At 39.7% G+C, this 17,318-nt stretch overlaps 1 protein-coding gene across 1 annotated transcript in view; it reads left to right on the top strand.

The window, feature by feature from the left end:
- LOC139651404 (protein SON-like) overlaps positions 1–14,919 on the top strand; it is a 33,600-nt gene extending 18,681 nt beyond the window's left edge. Inside the window, exons 15-22 of the mRNA XM_071528302.1 lie at positions 462–701; positions 2,675–2,785; positions 4,156–4,272; positions 10,491–10,638; positions 11,508–11,576; positions 12,338–12,453; positions 13,044–13,145; positions 13,287–14,919. Of these exons, the coding sequence (XP_071384403.1) occupies positions 462–701; positions 2,675–2,785; positions 4,156–4,272; positions 10,491–10,638; positions 11,508–11,576; positions 12,338–12,453; positions 13,044–13,145; positions 13,287–13,364 (981 nt within the window). The 3' untranslated portion in view covers positions 13,365–14,919. The remainder of the gene's footprint in view (positions 1–461; positions 702–2,674; positions 2,786–4,155; positions 4,273–10,490; positions 10,639–11,507; positions 11,577–12,337; positions 12,454–13,043; positions 13,146–13,286) is intronic.
- Positions 14,920–17,318: the final 2,399 nt, after the last annotated feature.

Below are 17,318 nucleotides of genomic sequence, written 5' to 3'. Positions count from 1 at the left end.
AATTGACTTGACTAGAGCTGCAACGATTAATCGATTAGTTGTCAACTATTAAATTAATCGCCAACTATTTTTATAATCGATTAATTGGTTTGAGTAATTTTTTAAGAAAAATAAGTCAAAATTCTTCCAGCTTCTTAAATGTGAATATTTTCTGGTTTCTTTCCTCCTCTATGACAGTAAACTGAATATCTTTGGGTTGTGGACAAAACAAGACATTTGAGGACGTCATCTTGGGCTTTGGGAAACACTGATCCACATTTTTCACCATTTTTCTGACATTTTATAGACCAAACAACTAATCGATTAATCGAGAAAATAATCGACAGATTAATCGACAATGAAAATAATCGTTAGTTGCAGCCCTAGACATGACATTTGGATGGAAACACAGCTATCCATCAACATTACGGATACTGGTGATTTTGCCTCGCGAAGTGTAACGTGATGTACTAATTGTCCAGGAGGGCGAGACGCCGGGTGTCTATGGCGAATGGGTTCCAGTTGACAAAACGGCAGACAAAACCAAAGCCGCGGCCGCCTCCAGCAAGGCCCCGACCGCTGTACCGGTGGCGGTGGCGGTGGCGGCGGCGGCGGCCTCGTCATCAGGCGAACCGGCCACAGCACCAGTACTGCCTGTGGTTACAGAAGAGCCGGTGTCGGTGCCAGCTACTGACAGCGTTTTTCCTGAGCCGCCGCTGCAGGTGAGAAGTTCACTGTGTGTGTATGTGGGTTTAAAGAGGTTTATTTTGAGCCTCGATATCACAGGATAGTTAGGCGTTAGTGAGGCTTTTGCCAAAGGAACAGGTGATCATTATAAATAGAGCTGATGGGCGATAATGTTATCTCTGGGGGGGGTAGATTGGGACCAGGGGCCGGATTCACAAAAACCCTCTTAAGAAAAGAAATCTTCTCAAGTGCCATTTTTTTCTTAACTTTAGTCTTAAGAAAAGAAAAATAGGAAAAAATGCTATTCTCAAAAACAGTTCTTATATATTTTCTTAACTTTCTTCTAATGTTTCTTCCTAAGAAAAAACTTAGGAATAAATGGTATTCTTGAAATGAAAGTTCTCAAATTTGTTCTTGATTTTTGTCTTAACTTGTCTTAAAACTCCTACAGTGAAAAGGTAAGCCTCTAATATCATATATTTAAACACATTTTAGACAAGTAGGTTATAGTTCAAAGTCTTCATAGGTTCCCCTACACCTAACATTAAGATGAACATTTATTGTAAAGCTTTATTTGGTGTAGGGCCTTTAGGCCTCTGTCTCATGTCTGTTGAAAATAAGCTGCAAATTCTACAGTTACCAACAGCAACCAATGTTTAAATCTTTGCTCTAGTTGCCCTAAATAGGTTTTTCCCCAATTGTTTTGTAGATGGAAGCACTTTGGGTTGCCTCCTAGCCTTGTCTCCTAGCCTCCTAGCCTTGTCTCCTAGCCTCAATGGCAGCAAGCCTAAAGTTTATTAACCAGAATTAATTCAGGCTCTATTTTGAGAAGTTCTTAAGTAGGAAAATTAAAGATATTTGTAAGAAATGAGACTGTTACTAAGAAAATATTGAGGAATTGCACTTCCTTCTTAAGAACTTCCTAAAATTTCCTGTTATGTAATTTCTTAAGATCTATCTTAAGAACACATTGGTGAATCCGGCCCCAGGCTTGGAACTGACCAGACAGAGTGGTGAAAAAAAAAAAAAGACATGAAGTCAGTGGGTCGTCCCTGTTACATGCCCTTGGGGATGCCAGTGTCTCGATGTGATTTTCGAGATCATGGGTCTTCTGTCAAAGAAACTCATTTTCAGTGGACAGAAAGGCGCGGCATTCCTCAGTTCTCTGGAGATTAGACGATACTTAAGAAAGTGCGGTTTCCAGAGCTGAAATCCTGGTTTTGCGGTTCTCATGCCGCCTTCTGTGCGGATTGGGATTTGCGAAGCTCCGCAAGTAATTCTGTTCTCAATTCAGCAATCTCCTTCCGAGTAGTGGTGGTCAACAACTTTTCCAGCATTTGCCCGTTGCACGCTTTCTGGACCTTTTTTGGCATTTCGAGCACTCCCAGTCCGCTCCGCGCTCTTGGAATTGGTTCTCAAAGGAAAATTCAGTCATGATCTACTCACCCCCATGCGAGCTGAAACTCCTGCGAAGTTTGTCAGTCCATAAAACAACATCCAGGAGCTTTCCAACACGACTTCGTAGCAGCGTTCCCCAAAACAGCCGAAGTCGCTAGGGGACCGATCTTTAGAGTTCCGAAAAGAGCAGAAAAAGAACAGAAAATTTCCATAAAACGACTCCATACGGCCAACGATCGCACAGTGAGTGGAAAAGACCGATATTGACGCCGTTATTTACAGCAAATCTTCACTACAGCCGAAGAACATTAGAAAAACGCAGTCGTGAATCCCCTCCACTTCCTTGGTTACACTCCACATTGGGCACACAAAGCTTCACTCGGACCTAAAGTTACCTTTTCGGCCTTTGGTCTGTTTCCTAGCTGTTGTAGCTTCTGTCCCCAGTCCCAAACATGTTAACAACAAATGTGACAGCTCTTTTATGTCTTATGGAAAACTGCTGTTCCGAGTGAATGTAACTTAGATGCTCTGTTTTTTGTGAGATGTGTCATTACAGAACATCAAAAGTTGGTCTCTGTCTCTGCCCCCCTCTCTCTCTCTCTCTCTCTAGCCTGTAGATATCTCCCAGGCTGTGACCGAGAGGATCAAAGCTCAAAGGCGATTGGCCGAGAACCCCTACGATGTCAGTGCCATCTGCATGCTTAGCCGTGCACAAGAGCAGGTACATGCACACACACACAGTAAAAAACATATAAAACATATAAATGATGAATTTACTTTTGCATTAACACACATACATTCACAACATACACTCAATAAACAATGAGGCTAGATATACTGTAGTTCTGTGAGATGGGCTGTGGGAAGCACCAAAATGTAGTTTCTGTGAGTTGGGAATCCCCACCGATAACGGGATTTCCAACTCATAGAAACTACAACCACCCTCTTCCTGGTTGTGGTTTTGGGGACTTCCCACAGCCCGTTCCTTTAAGGTTTTCATATACTGAATGAAGTATGACTACTGTGCCTTGGAGCTCCCCAAAGAATCTCATGCACCCTGCTTGAACTCATTGGGAAGTCTGAGTTTCGTTTCATTCTACTTTGGCAATGACTCATTTATTTGGTTTACTCGGTGGTGTTTCCATAGTAAATTATGATTGATAAGGAAGTGACTGAAAATAAAATAATCCTGGAAATCAAAAATAATATACTGTAATAGAGGCCTATAATAATATAATATCTAATTCCATGATAATATAATAATAATAATAATGACAGATGCTGTTTTTTTTTGTGACTTTATTTTTTATTTTTATATTTTATTTTTTCTCAGCTTCATCTTACCTTTTGTCAGCTGTTACAAAGAATTGCATAAACAAATATATTGACAAAACATTGCAACCCTAGCAAAACAAAGCTCACTTTTTTTTTTTTTACTTAACAAAAATAACAATAATAACAATACAACATACAAACACACAGAAATTGCAGAAAAAAAACATAAACATGTAGAGACATCAGAAAAGAGAAGAAAAACATTGTAAACATAACAAATGTAAAACAAAGTATATTAACTAGAGAGAATGGAGGTCACAGCCCAGTTGTGAAGAAAAAAGGTAGAGAAAGTCTAACTGATATAAACAAATGCAGGTATAGTCATATAAGCGTATACATAAATAAAACGTATAAAGTTACAAAAAGAACATAATAAAGTATTATACACTCAATTTACAGTTTTTATAAATAAAGCCAATACACAAGGCAAAAAAAAACTGATAGTTTTTCCCATTTACCAGTAAAAGCAAGTCCCTTACCTTTCCCTCTCATAATTAGCCTTTCCGACAAATAGTGATGTTTGAGGAAGGAAATAAATGAGGCCAATGATAACTGTTTATTTGGAGTATTAAATATGTAAAGTTATGTAAATATGTAAAACAAAGCTCACTAATAAATGCAGTTATCCAAGGCTGCATTATTTATTTATTTATTTATTTTCACAGATTCATCGTGAATCTTTCCGGACGTTCAGTTCAGATTCATTGATTTGATTCATTCTTTGTCTGATCTAATGGGAATGTGCGGTTTTGCCAGGTGGACGCGTGGGCCCAGTCCAACACCATCCCCGGTCTGTTTACTGGTACAACTGGAGCCCAGGTCCTCAGCTCTGAGGAACTGTCCACCAGCGGACCACAGGCATGGCTCAAGAAGGTACCACACACACGCGCACACACACACACACACACACACACACATCTGATCAAATGCCCAGACAGACATAGCCATACAGTGTCACATATACTCGCATCCACTCTTTCACGTATATTATTGTACATACAAACACGTGCACATCTCTCCACATATCCAGGCGTCTGCATTGCTAATGCCCACTGGTCAGCACCAAGAGCTATACAGTGTATAATATGAATTGTGACAAGAGGCCAAAACGCATAACACTGGCTGCTCAGCAATACCAGATACCAGATGTCAGATTTAGCATCAACTGTCTCACTAGGAGAATCATCTAATTTTAGTAGGGCTGCAGCAAGTATTTCATAAATTTGAGAAGTTAGAACAAACAATTCTTAAAGGAATAGTTCACCCAAAAATGAAAATTCTGTCATCATCTCCTCCCCCTCATGCCAGTTGAAACACAGGTGAAGTTTGTCCATATAACACACAGGGAGGCTGCCAGCACAACTCCATAGCAGCCTTCTCCAAAACAACTGAAGTCAGTGGGGACCAGTTCTTCAGAGTTCCAAAAAGACCTACAGTATATTTACACCATCATTTAGTGCAAATCTGAACTACAGCTGATTGATTTGCAACAAATAATGGTGTATAGGTCTTTCTATTCACAGTGTGATTGTTTGGCTGTTTTTGTTTTGGAACTCTAAAGAACAGGTCCCCATTGACTTCAGTTGTTTTGGAGAAGGCTGCTACCAAGTTGTGCTGGCAACCTCCCTGTGTGTTATATGGACTAACAAATTTCACCTGTGTTTCATTTGGCATGAGGGTGAGTAGATGATGACAGAATTTTCATTTTTGGGTGAACTATTCCTTTAATTAAACAACAATTAAACTAAAATGAAACGTTTTTGAATGATCTTTATATTGTGATTTGCCACCCATGGGCGATCCGTCATTAACTTTGAGAGCAAGAAGAACGGCCTCCATGGATGTATTAAGAAATTGATGGTAAGAACTGAAGTTCTTGGAGTGTGCAATGCAATAACCCTGCATTCTGTTGCTCTGCCACCAAATACAGGTAAATTCATTCAAGATACAGTACTGTGCAAAAGTCTTAGGCACATGTAAAAAGTCTGTAAAGCAAAGACACTATCAAAAATAATGAAATGAAAAGTTTCTGAATATTAAAAAATAAATACTATAAAGAGCAGTCTACTGACACACTATATTGCAGAAGACAAATAAACATCTAAGACAAAATTTCTATAAAAAACCTAGGGTGCCTAAGACTTTTGCACAGTACTGTATGTGTTTTTGAGTTTTTTTACATTTTGAAAAGATTAATACGTTTGATTTATTGGGCTGTCATAGGTAGTTGACAGGCTACATTGTATGGAACTTTTGAGTATTGGTCAAACAAGTGACAGTTTTCAAATATTTGATATACGATTTGTCAGATAATTAAATAAGAAGAATTGATAGTTGCAGCCCTACCAGTGTTTCCTGCTAAATTCCCACATAGAACCTAATTCCTGAATTTCTTGCTGGTTTGGCAATGGCAACTTTTTTTTTAGCACAATCCCAGTCAACAAAATGGATATGGGTCATAATGGGTTTAAACAGGAAATGGCAGGAAGGAAGACGAATGCTATAAATGATATTGTTGCTGTATTTCTGGTGGCTGTAGGGCTCTGGGTCCTCGAGGGCGTCAGCAATGCAGAGGCCTCACTGTGTTCTTACCAAAGCAGGTACAGCTGCAGTGTGGGCTGCCGCCTCTAGGGGCACTCTAGCGCCTCTTCTCTCTGGAGCCCATTTGGAAAAGAGAGGGGGAGTTGGAGAAAGAGAGAGAGAGGGAGGGAGGGGAGGAAGAAAAGAGGAGAGATGACAGTAAGTCTACAATCCAGAACCAGACTCCATCCCATGGTTTTATTTGCAGCGCTGGAGAGGGAAACCTTGATTAGTCCGTGCAGCGAGAAGCAGTTAGATGAAGACGACTTCCTCCTGGAGTTTATGCAAAACAGGTGTGAAAAGGAGTACGTCAAACTTTGATTTCCTTGTTAGATTCCACTTAGAGCATCATAAAAATGGAAAACTGTGTCCACCGGTCACTCTAATGCCGTGATTCTCAACCTTTTTCATATCGAGGACCCCTAATTTAGTCCACATTAGAACCACAGACCCCCATTTGATGAGATTTTGTCCAGAATTCCATGACTATCTCAATTGTAGGTAGAGAGATAACAGTGAAACTATGATCAAAACAGTCATTCTTCCACATTCTCTAATTGTATTTACTTATTGTAAATGAAATAATGGTGATGTTTAACGATTCATCAATTTGCTGGGGACCCCCTGGAACCGCCTCAAGGACCCCTGGTGGTCCCCGGACCCCACATTGAGAACCACTGCTCTAAATGCGCAAGCACCCAGCGCTGCCTTTTTTTTTTTATTACACTTTGGCAGCCATTTTTTTCTGTAGAGGTTGTAGTTAGATATTTTGATAACACTTTCTATGACACCCATTATCTATAACACATTTTAAACATACTTATAATGCGTTATAATCTGCTTATAGCACTGTATAAATATAGCACTCATACATATTCATAATGCTTTATAACAATAATCCTAATGCATTATAAAGCATTTTATAATGACTTATAAGGTCAAGTATCATAATACTTCATTATTGCTTGTCACTCACTGACATCTTTTTTGCAAGGATCATAGTGTATTATAATTCTCATAGTTGTAATACATTCTAATCATTTTATAATGCATTATAATCACTGTTATAATGCATTATAATGATTATAAGTTACTCTAAGTGGTCATTGGGTGCTTTAAGTTAAGTAATGAAATTCCTGAGGTATAGGCAGATATAACACATTACAAGCTGGTTATAAGTCACTATAAGTGGTCATTGTTTGCTTTAAGTAAAGTGAAAAAAATATCATTAAATCTATGCAAGAACAACACACAAAACGTTGTCAAATTAATTTATGAATTCATCTATTGAGTAACTAAACCCCACCCAAATCTGTGGTGAAGCCTGACACCTAATGGTGAAAAGTAAGTAGGGTACTGAACTGGCCTTCTGGTATTGACTGGTCTTTGAGATGCTGTAAATCAAATTTAACAATGAAATCAAAGTGTTGATTTTTCACATGCGTCTGTTATGTGTATACACTCAAGGAGAAAGGCACTGTCATCGACTAACCACTTCTTGCCACGGTGTATTCCTGTGGATGTGAAGGAATAAGGATTTGAAAGAGTCGTATTCAGACAAAAGATGAAAGTAGATACAAATGAATTGCAGTGATATCTCGAGCCTGATGCAGCACATGGGAAATACTGTCAGAACCTGCCTTAGCGTTGCCAGGACAACCAGGATCTATGTATTTGTGTGTGTGTATGTATGAGAGAGAGATTTGTCACTGTGGTTGAGAGGGGGGAGGGGGGGGGCTGTCCTGGATTTGCTGTCAACCTATAGCATGGCAGGTGTGTGTGTGGGGGGGTAGTGTTAGAAGGGAGGATGGAGGTCTGGTCTGGTCTGGTCTAATCTGTTCTGGACTAGTCTGGTGTAATCTGGACTGGTCTGGTCTAGTGCAATCTGCACTGGACCGATCTAGTTTAGTATGTTCTGGACTGGTCTGGTCTAATCTTATCTGCACTGGACTGGTCTTAACTAATCCGTTCTGGACTGGTCAGGTCTAGTTTGCCAATGGTTTGGAAAACCAGATATAGCCTGCCCTGGTTTGGCAGATTAGAGCCTGGTTTGATATGGTTTAGTCCAGGTTGATCCAGTTCAGTATGGTCCAGACTGGTCTCATCTGGTATCTGCATTACATTACATTATGTCATTTGACCAAAGCGATTTACAATAAGTACATTTTGTCCTCGGTAGTCAAACCTGACCTGAGCCGGCCTGGTCTGATCTGGCACAGGCCGGCTCAGTCTGATCTGGACTAGTCTGACCCAGTCTGGTATGAACCAGTCCGGTTCTGTCTGGTGTTTTCCAGTCCAGCCTAGTCTTTTTCAGTCCAGTGCATTTTCGTCTGGACCAGTCCAGTACAATCTGGTCTACTCTTCTCCGGCCCAGTCTGATTCAGTCCAGTTCAGTCTGGTCTGGTTCAGTCTGTTCTGGCGCAGTCCAGTTCAGTCTGGTCTGGTCCAGTCTGGTCCAGTTCATTTTGATCCATTCTTACCTGGTTCAGTCTGGCTGAGTCCGGTCTGGTCCATTCTGGTCTGGTCTGGGGAGGGATGGTGAGGTGGGAGTTGGCGGAGGTCACTCGGTGACCCCGTGAACTTTCACCTCTCTGTATGTTAGACTGTTTCAGGGTCGCCGACACGGGCCCCCTCTCTGTTGCCGGGGGCGACGAAGGGGGTGGAGAGGAGGGGCTAGGTACGTACCAACACCAGCTCTACATCGCTACAGTGTGTGTGTGTGTGTGTGTGTGTGCGCGTGCTTGTGTGTGTGTACCACTTAGGCTTTGTTCAGACTGCAGGCAAATCCGATTTGTTTCTCAAATCCGGTCTTTAGGACTGACTGTCCACAGTTAGTTGCAAGTGATCAGGTCGGACTGGTGTGTTCAGGCACCGTTAAGCTATCTGCATTGGTTGCCGTGGTAACGATGTAGGCGTGTGTACATACGATAACTGATGCCACGCTTTTCAAATACGGAACCAAAACAAACAGCTGAATGCAGAATGGAGAAGTATCATCTTTGCCCTGACGCCATACAACTATCTAGTTACAGTGCAGAATTCCTCCATCGCAGCAGAGAAAATAATCAGTGGTGGAAGAAGTACTCTGATACTTTACTTAAGTAAAAGTACCAATACAGCAATGTAAAATACTCCATTACAAGTAAAAGTCCTGCATGAAAAATCCTACTTAAGTAAAAAAACATAAGTATTAGCAGCAAAATGTAGTTAAAGTATTAAAGTAAAAGTAGTGGTTTGGTCCCTCTGACTGATATTTTATTATATATGACATCATTAGATTATTAATACTAAAGCATCAGTGTGTAAGCAGCATGTTACTGTTGTAGCTGCTGGAGGTGGAGCTAGTTTGAACTACTTTATATACAGTTAGCTAGTTTACTTCCCAACCTAGGGGTCGGGCCCCTCCAAAGGGTCACCAGATAAATCTGAGGGGTCGTGAGATGATTAATGGGAGAGGAAAGAAGAAAAAACAAAGTTCTGATACACAAATCTGTTTTCAGTTTTTGGACTTTTTCTCTAATCTTTGATTTTTGCTGAAATATTGGATCATTTGAACATTTATTGAAATGAAACCATGTGAGGTTTAGAGGGAAAAATCACTATTTGGTGGAGCTGTTAACAACTCATAGACATCTGAAATGTGACCCGACTACACACTGCTTTTTGTAAGATGTCAAAAGCCAAAAAGGTTGGAAACCACTGGCTTCATCTTTAACAATGTGTTGTATTTTAAAAGCTTGTTATATTATCCATTGTGTCAAATCTCCATCTGAAAAGTAACTAAAGCTGTCAAATAAATGTAGTGGAGTAGAAAGTACAATATTTCCCTCTGAAATGTAGTGGAGTGGAAGTATTAAGTACAGTACTTGAGTAAATGTACTTAGTTACTTTCCACCACTGAAAATAAGCGACGGTGAACATTGATATATGCAGCAATGTTTCGTTCTCCATTTCTGTTTTTCTGGCTCTCTGGATGTGACGCCATCACCATGTGTCGTGTTGCGAGTGATGTAAAGGACAGTCTGAAAAACGTTTTGAGTGGCCAGAGCGGTCAGACTGACACGCATCTGTAGAAATCTGATTTGAATCGCATTTCAAACCAAATACAAATGTGGCTTAAATCTGATTCGCAATAATCGCTTTCCGTGTTTTTTTGCTGTCCAGACTTGATCAAATCAATATGACTCCAATCTGGATATGCCAAAAATCAGATTTGGGCTGGCAGTCTGAACATAGCCTTAGACACAACTTTGTATTTAAATTGACAACATGTTGGCGGGGTGGACCCTTACTCTCTTCTTTGTGCTCTCTCTCTCTCTCTCCCCTTCTATTTCTCTTTCCCATTGTCTTATTTCACTTCACTAAACCACTACCATTTTCACCCCTCTTTCATTCTTTCTTTGCCTGTCTTTTTCTCTCTTTCGTTCTTGCTTTCTTTCTTTCCTTCTTTCCTTCTCTCTCTCTCTCTCTCTCTCCGTCTGTCTGTGTGTCTGTCTGTGTCTCTCGGTCAGGACCAGTTCCTCAGGGCGGCTCCGGTGTCAGGAGGTGTCGGCGAGTTCTTGATGAGGAAGATGGGCTGGAAGACGGGGGAGGGGCTGGGGAGGAACCGAGAGGGCACCGTGGAGCCAATCATCATCGACTTCAAGATTGACCGCAAAGGTAAGAGGTCCTAAGATACCATGGGCCAAGTCCTACTGATATTAAGAATTTATATTAAGATATTAAGAGTTTACTCAAGGAAGTAAACTAATGTATAAAATCAAACTACAACTCTGTATATGTCCACCAAAGTTCACACAGATTAATATCAAACCATCAGGTTCACAGGGTCAAAACCTGTTTTGGTCAGGTCAGTATTAAACAAACCAGAGACGGCCCCTTATTGAGTCTGCCACAGAAACCTTCATTATCAGTTTAACCAGGGGCCGGATTGACCAATGTGTTCTTAAGATAGATCATAAGAAATTACATAAGAGGACATTTTAGGAAGTTCTTAAGAAGGCTCTTAAGTGCAATTCCTCAATATTTTCTTAGTAACAGTCTCATTTCTTACAAATACTTAAGACCTTCTCAAAATAGGAATTCATTCTGGTTAATAAACTTTAGGCTTACTGCCATTGAGGCTAGGAGACAAGGCTAGGAGGCAACCCAAAGTGCTTCCATCTACAAAATAATTGGGGAAAAACCTATTTAGGGCAACTAGAGCAAAGATTTAAACATTGGTTGCTGTTGGTAACTAGAATTTGCAGCTTATTTTCAACAGACATGAGACAGAGGCCTACCTGGCCCTACACCAAATAAAGCTTCACAATAAATGTTCATCTTAATGTTAGGTGTAGGGGAACCTATGAAGACTTTGAACTATAACCTACTTGTCTAAAATGTGTTTAAATATATGATATTAGAGGCTTAATTTAAGACAGGTGAAGGACTGTCTTAAAGTTAAGAAAAAAATCAAGAACAAATTTGATGATGAGGATGATGGCAGTAATGTCGGTGATGACAAAGATGACTGTGTGTGTTTTCAGGACTAGTTGCTGAAGGAGAGAAACCTCAGAAGCAGACAGGAGGACTGGTGGTGACCAAGGATCTAATGGGTAACGCACACACACACACACACACACACACTGCATGCATAGTACAAATAAAACCTGAATTGTCCTTGTCCTACAAAGAAGTAGGTTTAGCCTTTTTGGTTGTCTGCACTGTACTGCATGTGTAGAGAATGATTCCTGACTTTGGGATAAAAAAAATAAAAAATAAAAAAAATCTTCATCGTATCTTCCCATTTTTAAGCAAGCCACTTGCTGTGGCGGTTAGCTTTGAAAAAAACAGTGGAGAGGCATTCAAGGGGATGTGTGTGTGTGTGAGTCAAGTTAATTGTGTGATTGCTGAGTCAGCAATCTTCTCCATTTCAACATGTCTTTTACATATTTTTATACATTTTTACTTCTTAGTACTATTACATTTTAGTACATTTCTAACATTACTTGCCACTTAAATATTTTCTATTTTTCTAATGAATATATACCTACTCTTCATATTCATACTTATTGTACCTTTCAGCTTTTATATATAAGCCTTCTTACTCTTCCTACTCTTCATACTACTAGTACCTTCCAGCTTTTCTCTCACTCATGTTGGACACACACACACTTCTCATTTTTTTCACTCTTCTCGTGTCTTTTACATATTTACTTATACTTTTCTTCTCACAATTTTTTTACATTTTAGTGCATTTCTAACAGTATTACTTATCACTGGGACACTCATTACAGCTCCTTCACAGAAGTGTTTTAAACTGCCACATTTCCCCCAGTTTTAACATAACATTACGTGTGTCTGTCTGTCTGAACAGGGAAGCACCCGGTGTCCGCTCTCATTGAGTTGTGCAATAAGAGGAGGATGATGCAGCCAGACTTCGTCATGGTTCACCACAGTGGTCCTGACCACCGGAAGAACTTTCTCTTCAAGGTCTGTCAGTCTGTCTGTTCTCTGTGTGTATGGCAGTGCACAGTAGGTGGACAAAGTAACAGTCCAATATGTTGGGCAATGTTTTCCTTTTAAATTATTTTTTTTTAAATTTGTCTTTCTTGCTAACAAAGCTCCCTTAATGGGACTCAGTGGGATTTTAGGGTGGTGATTTTTAGGGTTTTAGGATGGACTGTCCACCACAATACTTCAGCACAGTTTGGGATATATGGTTCATTTATCGATGACATTAGAGTCCATTTCTTGAAGTTTCAGAAAAAATATTGACATTTTTTGTGTGGCAATTTAGCCTAAATGAGGCAAAGGGGTGAAGACTTATGCAAAATAGATGTTTCTGTTATTTAAATTTTATGCTTTAACATACATTTCTACACATTTGTTTTCACTTAGATGGAACAGATTGCATAGAACTCGGACAAAAAATCTTGAATAAATGTATTTTGGTTGTATGTTTATATAAACCTAATTTTCTCTATTCTTATTTATATCCTATTGCTCTTTCCCGTATCCTATTACTATTTGCCTCTGAAATTTAATTTTCACCATCCATCCATCCATCCTGTCGTCTCTAGGTGACGGTGAACGGAGTCGACTACCAGCCCCAGACAGCCAGTCCCAATAAGAAACATGCCAAGGCCATGGCGGCTACAGTGGCCCTGCAGGCCCTGGGGGAGGTAGGATTAAAAATAAAGTCATGAGCCCATTTGCATGAAACTTTGTGGGAAGTTTGGTCACAGACCAAGGAAGAACAGATTAACTTTTCTTTCTGCTTCTCATAAAAACACATCTAGTTGACATTTGTTTTTATCTTCTAGGTTCCTGTGGACGGACCCGGACTCTACACCGGACCTGTCTTTACTGCTGCTTCTACTGGCCCACTGTTCTCTACCTAGACACAAACACACACACACACTGATGGGACTGACCGCCACCCCACAGACTCTATATAGTTGAACTATTTCACTTTGTTCTCATTTTACTTGTTGGACACTTTAGGTTTTTCGTCCCTTTAAATGACAGCTCCCTCGTTTCCACTCTGCTGTTGTAATTGTATAGCAAGAGAATGGAACAAATAAGTAATCCTAGACCCAACACCCAGAGAAACATGAAGAACAGTCTAGGGACCAGTCTTTGGACCCATACTCATGTGTTTTTATCAAAGCTGCCAACAGCTGATATTTTGTACCGGTATATAATATCTTTAAATGTGAGTATTGAGTGTTTGCCCCATAACTTTATTCTTGTCAGGGTGCAATATCAATTTTTGTAAGGTTTTCCAGACTGTTTTTATGTTGCCGAGTCAGGGAGGAACTTCCATCATATCCGAGGTAGATGACATAACTGGCTGATCTGAGCCAAGCCCAATATAGTCAAACAAATATTTTGACCAGCCACTTGTTTTCTCTGCAGTGGATTTGCTGGTCTCATACTGGAGCTAAACCCAGTTATATTTAGGCAAGCTGAGATGGTATATTGACCTTTTGGTAGCAGCAGAGCCTGTTACTGGCTAATGGCTGGAGCTGTTATTTGAAGTGTTATTAGATTATTATAATTGAAAGTTGTTGTACGTTGTGCGTTGCGCAACGTCTGTTTGTCTTAATGCTGCTTTCTTCGCCAGGTGTCTTTTAAACAAGAGATTCTTAATTTTTATGGTACTTACCTGGTTAAAAGTGTAAATAAGAATAAAAACTATGTTTTGTTGTAGTCACATTGTTTCTTGGTAAGGGTGCCTGTAGCGTTCGGTTGAAGCTTTTTGGGAGTGTGGGTGGGGATTTTTTGTTACATGACAGAGAAAGTGAGTTTTGAAAGCTGTTAAGTAATTGTAATAAAAGTAATTGTTGAGTCTGTTCTATCTGATCAACAACCCCATCAATCCCCACAGATATATTATGGTCATTTTGTGCCACAAGGCAGTTTGAGGAAGCCGTTTCAACCTGAATGGATGAAAGTCTCCCTTTGCATGTTTTATATTCTGACCATATTATAATAAACTAAGACTGGAAATGATTCCTCCTCTGACCAAACCATCTGACCACTCCACACAATGCAACTGTACATCTGATTTGGTTCAGACTGATTATATTCTTACAATATACACTCCCATTAATCCACTCGAACAGAATTTGCCACTTTATCTTGTGTCCAGTGTTTCCAGTACAGAATGTTGTGGCTTGCATGAGGACTGTGTGGTTTCATGCTGCCATTTGGGTCTTAATATTGATATTAAATTGATGCATACGCACATATGTTGCTGCCTAAGTACAGAAACATCTCTTGTATAGCTCCAGTGTGTCACTGTGTTTTGTAATATAATGTGATTTATTCTCATTCTTTCTTGTGTAGCAGCCACCAAGTACTTCAGTCAGAGCATCCGTTTCAGTCTGGCCCATACATACAATGGTATCTGTTAGTCTGGATGCCAAGTTTGAGACTGCTGCACATACCATTGGTGATATGGGACTGGGCTACCAGAGAGACTGTCTTTATTTGACTTGTGTAATAAATTAATATTCCCTTTGAAAATTGGTGTCAAATATGTACTGGGTTCATAATTGTGTTATGGTATATGCCTGTATGTTTATCCATATGAGGGGATTTATCTCAAAAACACTTCCTACACAGCATCACATCAAAATCACCAGTTACATAGACCATGATAATAAACACATTGAAAGCAAATGCATGATACTTAACTGTAGTACTGAAATATGGTAGCTTTACCAGTGGGCCATCATGTGAAGTAACCTGCCCCTGTAGTTGAGTAATATAAAATGCCACTGGGCTGGATGAATGTCACTTCATTCAGTACCCCCTTCTTGTATTTTTATTTGCAAGTTCACATTAAAAATGTGTCCTTGAATGGAACTTAAGTCCAGAAATGTGCTTTTTCTTCCAGTAGCTGACCAGCAAGTTTGATGACATGGGAAAGATAACGGTGCATCAATTTATAAGCACAAAAATTTACATTTCACCACAGCATCTTTTGTAAGTGTTATAGAATTATTTTCAGATATTACCCAGTTATATATCAATTACTTCACTGCATAGAGCTTTTCTTGAAATTTAATTTTTTTAAATTGTATTGCAGCTTAGAAGAACAGAGTGTGCGTGTGTGTATTTGATAGAAAGGTAACACTTTAGATTAGGGAACACATATTAACTATTAACTATGGGTTTTCCCTCAATACTTTAATAATTTCTCTCAATAATATGTGATACTCGCACCTTATAAGCCCCAAACTGAGAAAACCCTTTACGTATATGGGGTAAACTTGTAGAAGACAATAGTGCAGAATAAGGTGCTAGTAAGTGTTTTGTAATGACTAATAATGAACCAATACACTACTAATATGAATGTTAATAAGTGCTTAGATTAGGGTTTTCAAACTTGGAGGTTTTTACCTATGTATTTGTCTCTCAGACACCACTGATTTCTGTAACCGTTTTTAAGTCGAAGCAGTAATTTTGCTAGTTAACAAGCTTAACACTTAAGCGCATACAATTTGCATCACCCGCTGGCAGTGGGCAACCCTCACCCCAAAGTTGTACTCTTTTCTTTTGAGCATTTCTAGTGTCAGAGAGTCAGTTTCGTTTGCTGATACAATATAATATAGTATAGTATAGTATAGTACCTTTTTTACGGATGATCAAAGAAGTATTAAAAGGGGAAAAAAAGACATGATTAATGAACACTGATTGAAGAGAAATATAGTATAAAACATGGAAATCAAAGATATGCGATTGATTTTGAAAAAGTAGCAGTGTAACTCTGGGAACCTGCTGATTAGATGAGAGAGAGAGAGAGAGAGAGAGAGAGTCCCGCCACCAGCGGATGACGCAAATGAAATGGGTTAGGGTATGGCCCAGGTGTCCCATTACTGCTTCAGAAATCAACGGACCCAGTACCGTTAGACAGACAAATATACATAGGTAAAATAGTCCACATTTGGGCAAGGCTGATGTCAGACTTAAGAGGCCTATAGCAGGAACCTGTGGTGTAAGAATTAAGTTTTTTATTATGTATTGTTCTTAATTTATTGCATTCACAAGAATGTGTTGTATTTATTTTTCCTTAATTGTCTTTTTTGTATTGGGTTGCTGATAAGTTCCACATACATCAATATTAACGTCACAAACACTATGAACTGTGGGAAATTCCCTTAAGCAAAGTCTGCAGGCAGTGCGTCACAGCCAAAGATGCCCTCTAGAGGCCATCTCACGAAGCATTGATGACTGACTGACTGACCTGAATATGCCTCTTGATGCCCTCGGCTGTGCCGTGGGAAAAATGGTTGATGCACACAAGACTGGACTAGTTAGTGATTAAGGATCCAGGTGAACAAACTGAGTCGGTGTTGAGTTTCAAAAGAAGAGAGCTGACTTTGCTTGATTGGTAAACTAATGGATGGATGTCAAATCTGCTCATCCTGCACTAAATCCCAGTCCAGCAGGGGGCAACAGAGGTTAGCCTCTTCAGCACTGTGTGTGGGTGAGTGATCTGACTAGGGAAAATAACTGCAGGGGTTCAGAAACATCTAAGGTTGAAATACTTACACCTAGTTTTTTACAGCCACATTCAAAATAAAATCTCCATTAGGCCAAATTGGTGCATTACTGAGATTAATCTCTCTAGCCTTTTATTTCATCCTCTCTTGTTTCCAACTCATCAACAGCTCTGGATATCATTCTAGAATCAGTGGAGGACCTGAAGAAAGAGTGAAAATGACTGAGAAGAGCAGGCTTCAACTTGGTTAGTAGTAAACATGGCCCAGGCTTTCTTTAACAGAAAGGAAAGACATTGAGGTTGCGTCAAGACATTAGAAGGTTAATGTCTTACATGCAGTGAG

Source organism: Centroberyx affinis, unplaced genomic scaffold, assembly GCF_046629955.1.
Source record: "Centroberyx affinis isolate AG114_WGS23_722 - 3 ecotype Tasmania unplaced genomic scaffold, CSIRO-AGI_Caff_v1 ptg001654l_1, whole genome shotgun sequence".
In the NCBI taxonomy this organism is placed as follows: domain Eukaryota; kingdom Metazoa; phylum Chordata; class Actinopteri; order Beryciformes; family Berycidae; genus Centroberyx; species Centroberyx affinis.
The sequence above is the reverse complement of the archived record's forward strand: the minus strand, read 5'-3'. Positions and strand labels throughout refer to the sequence as shown.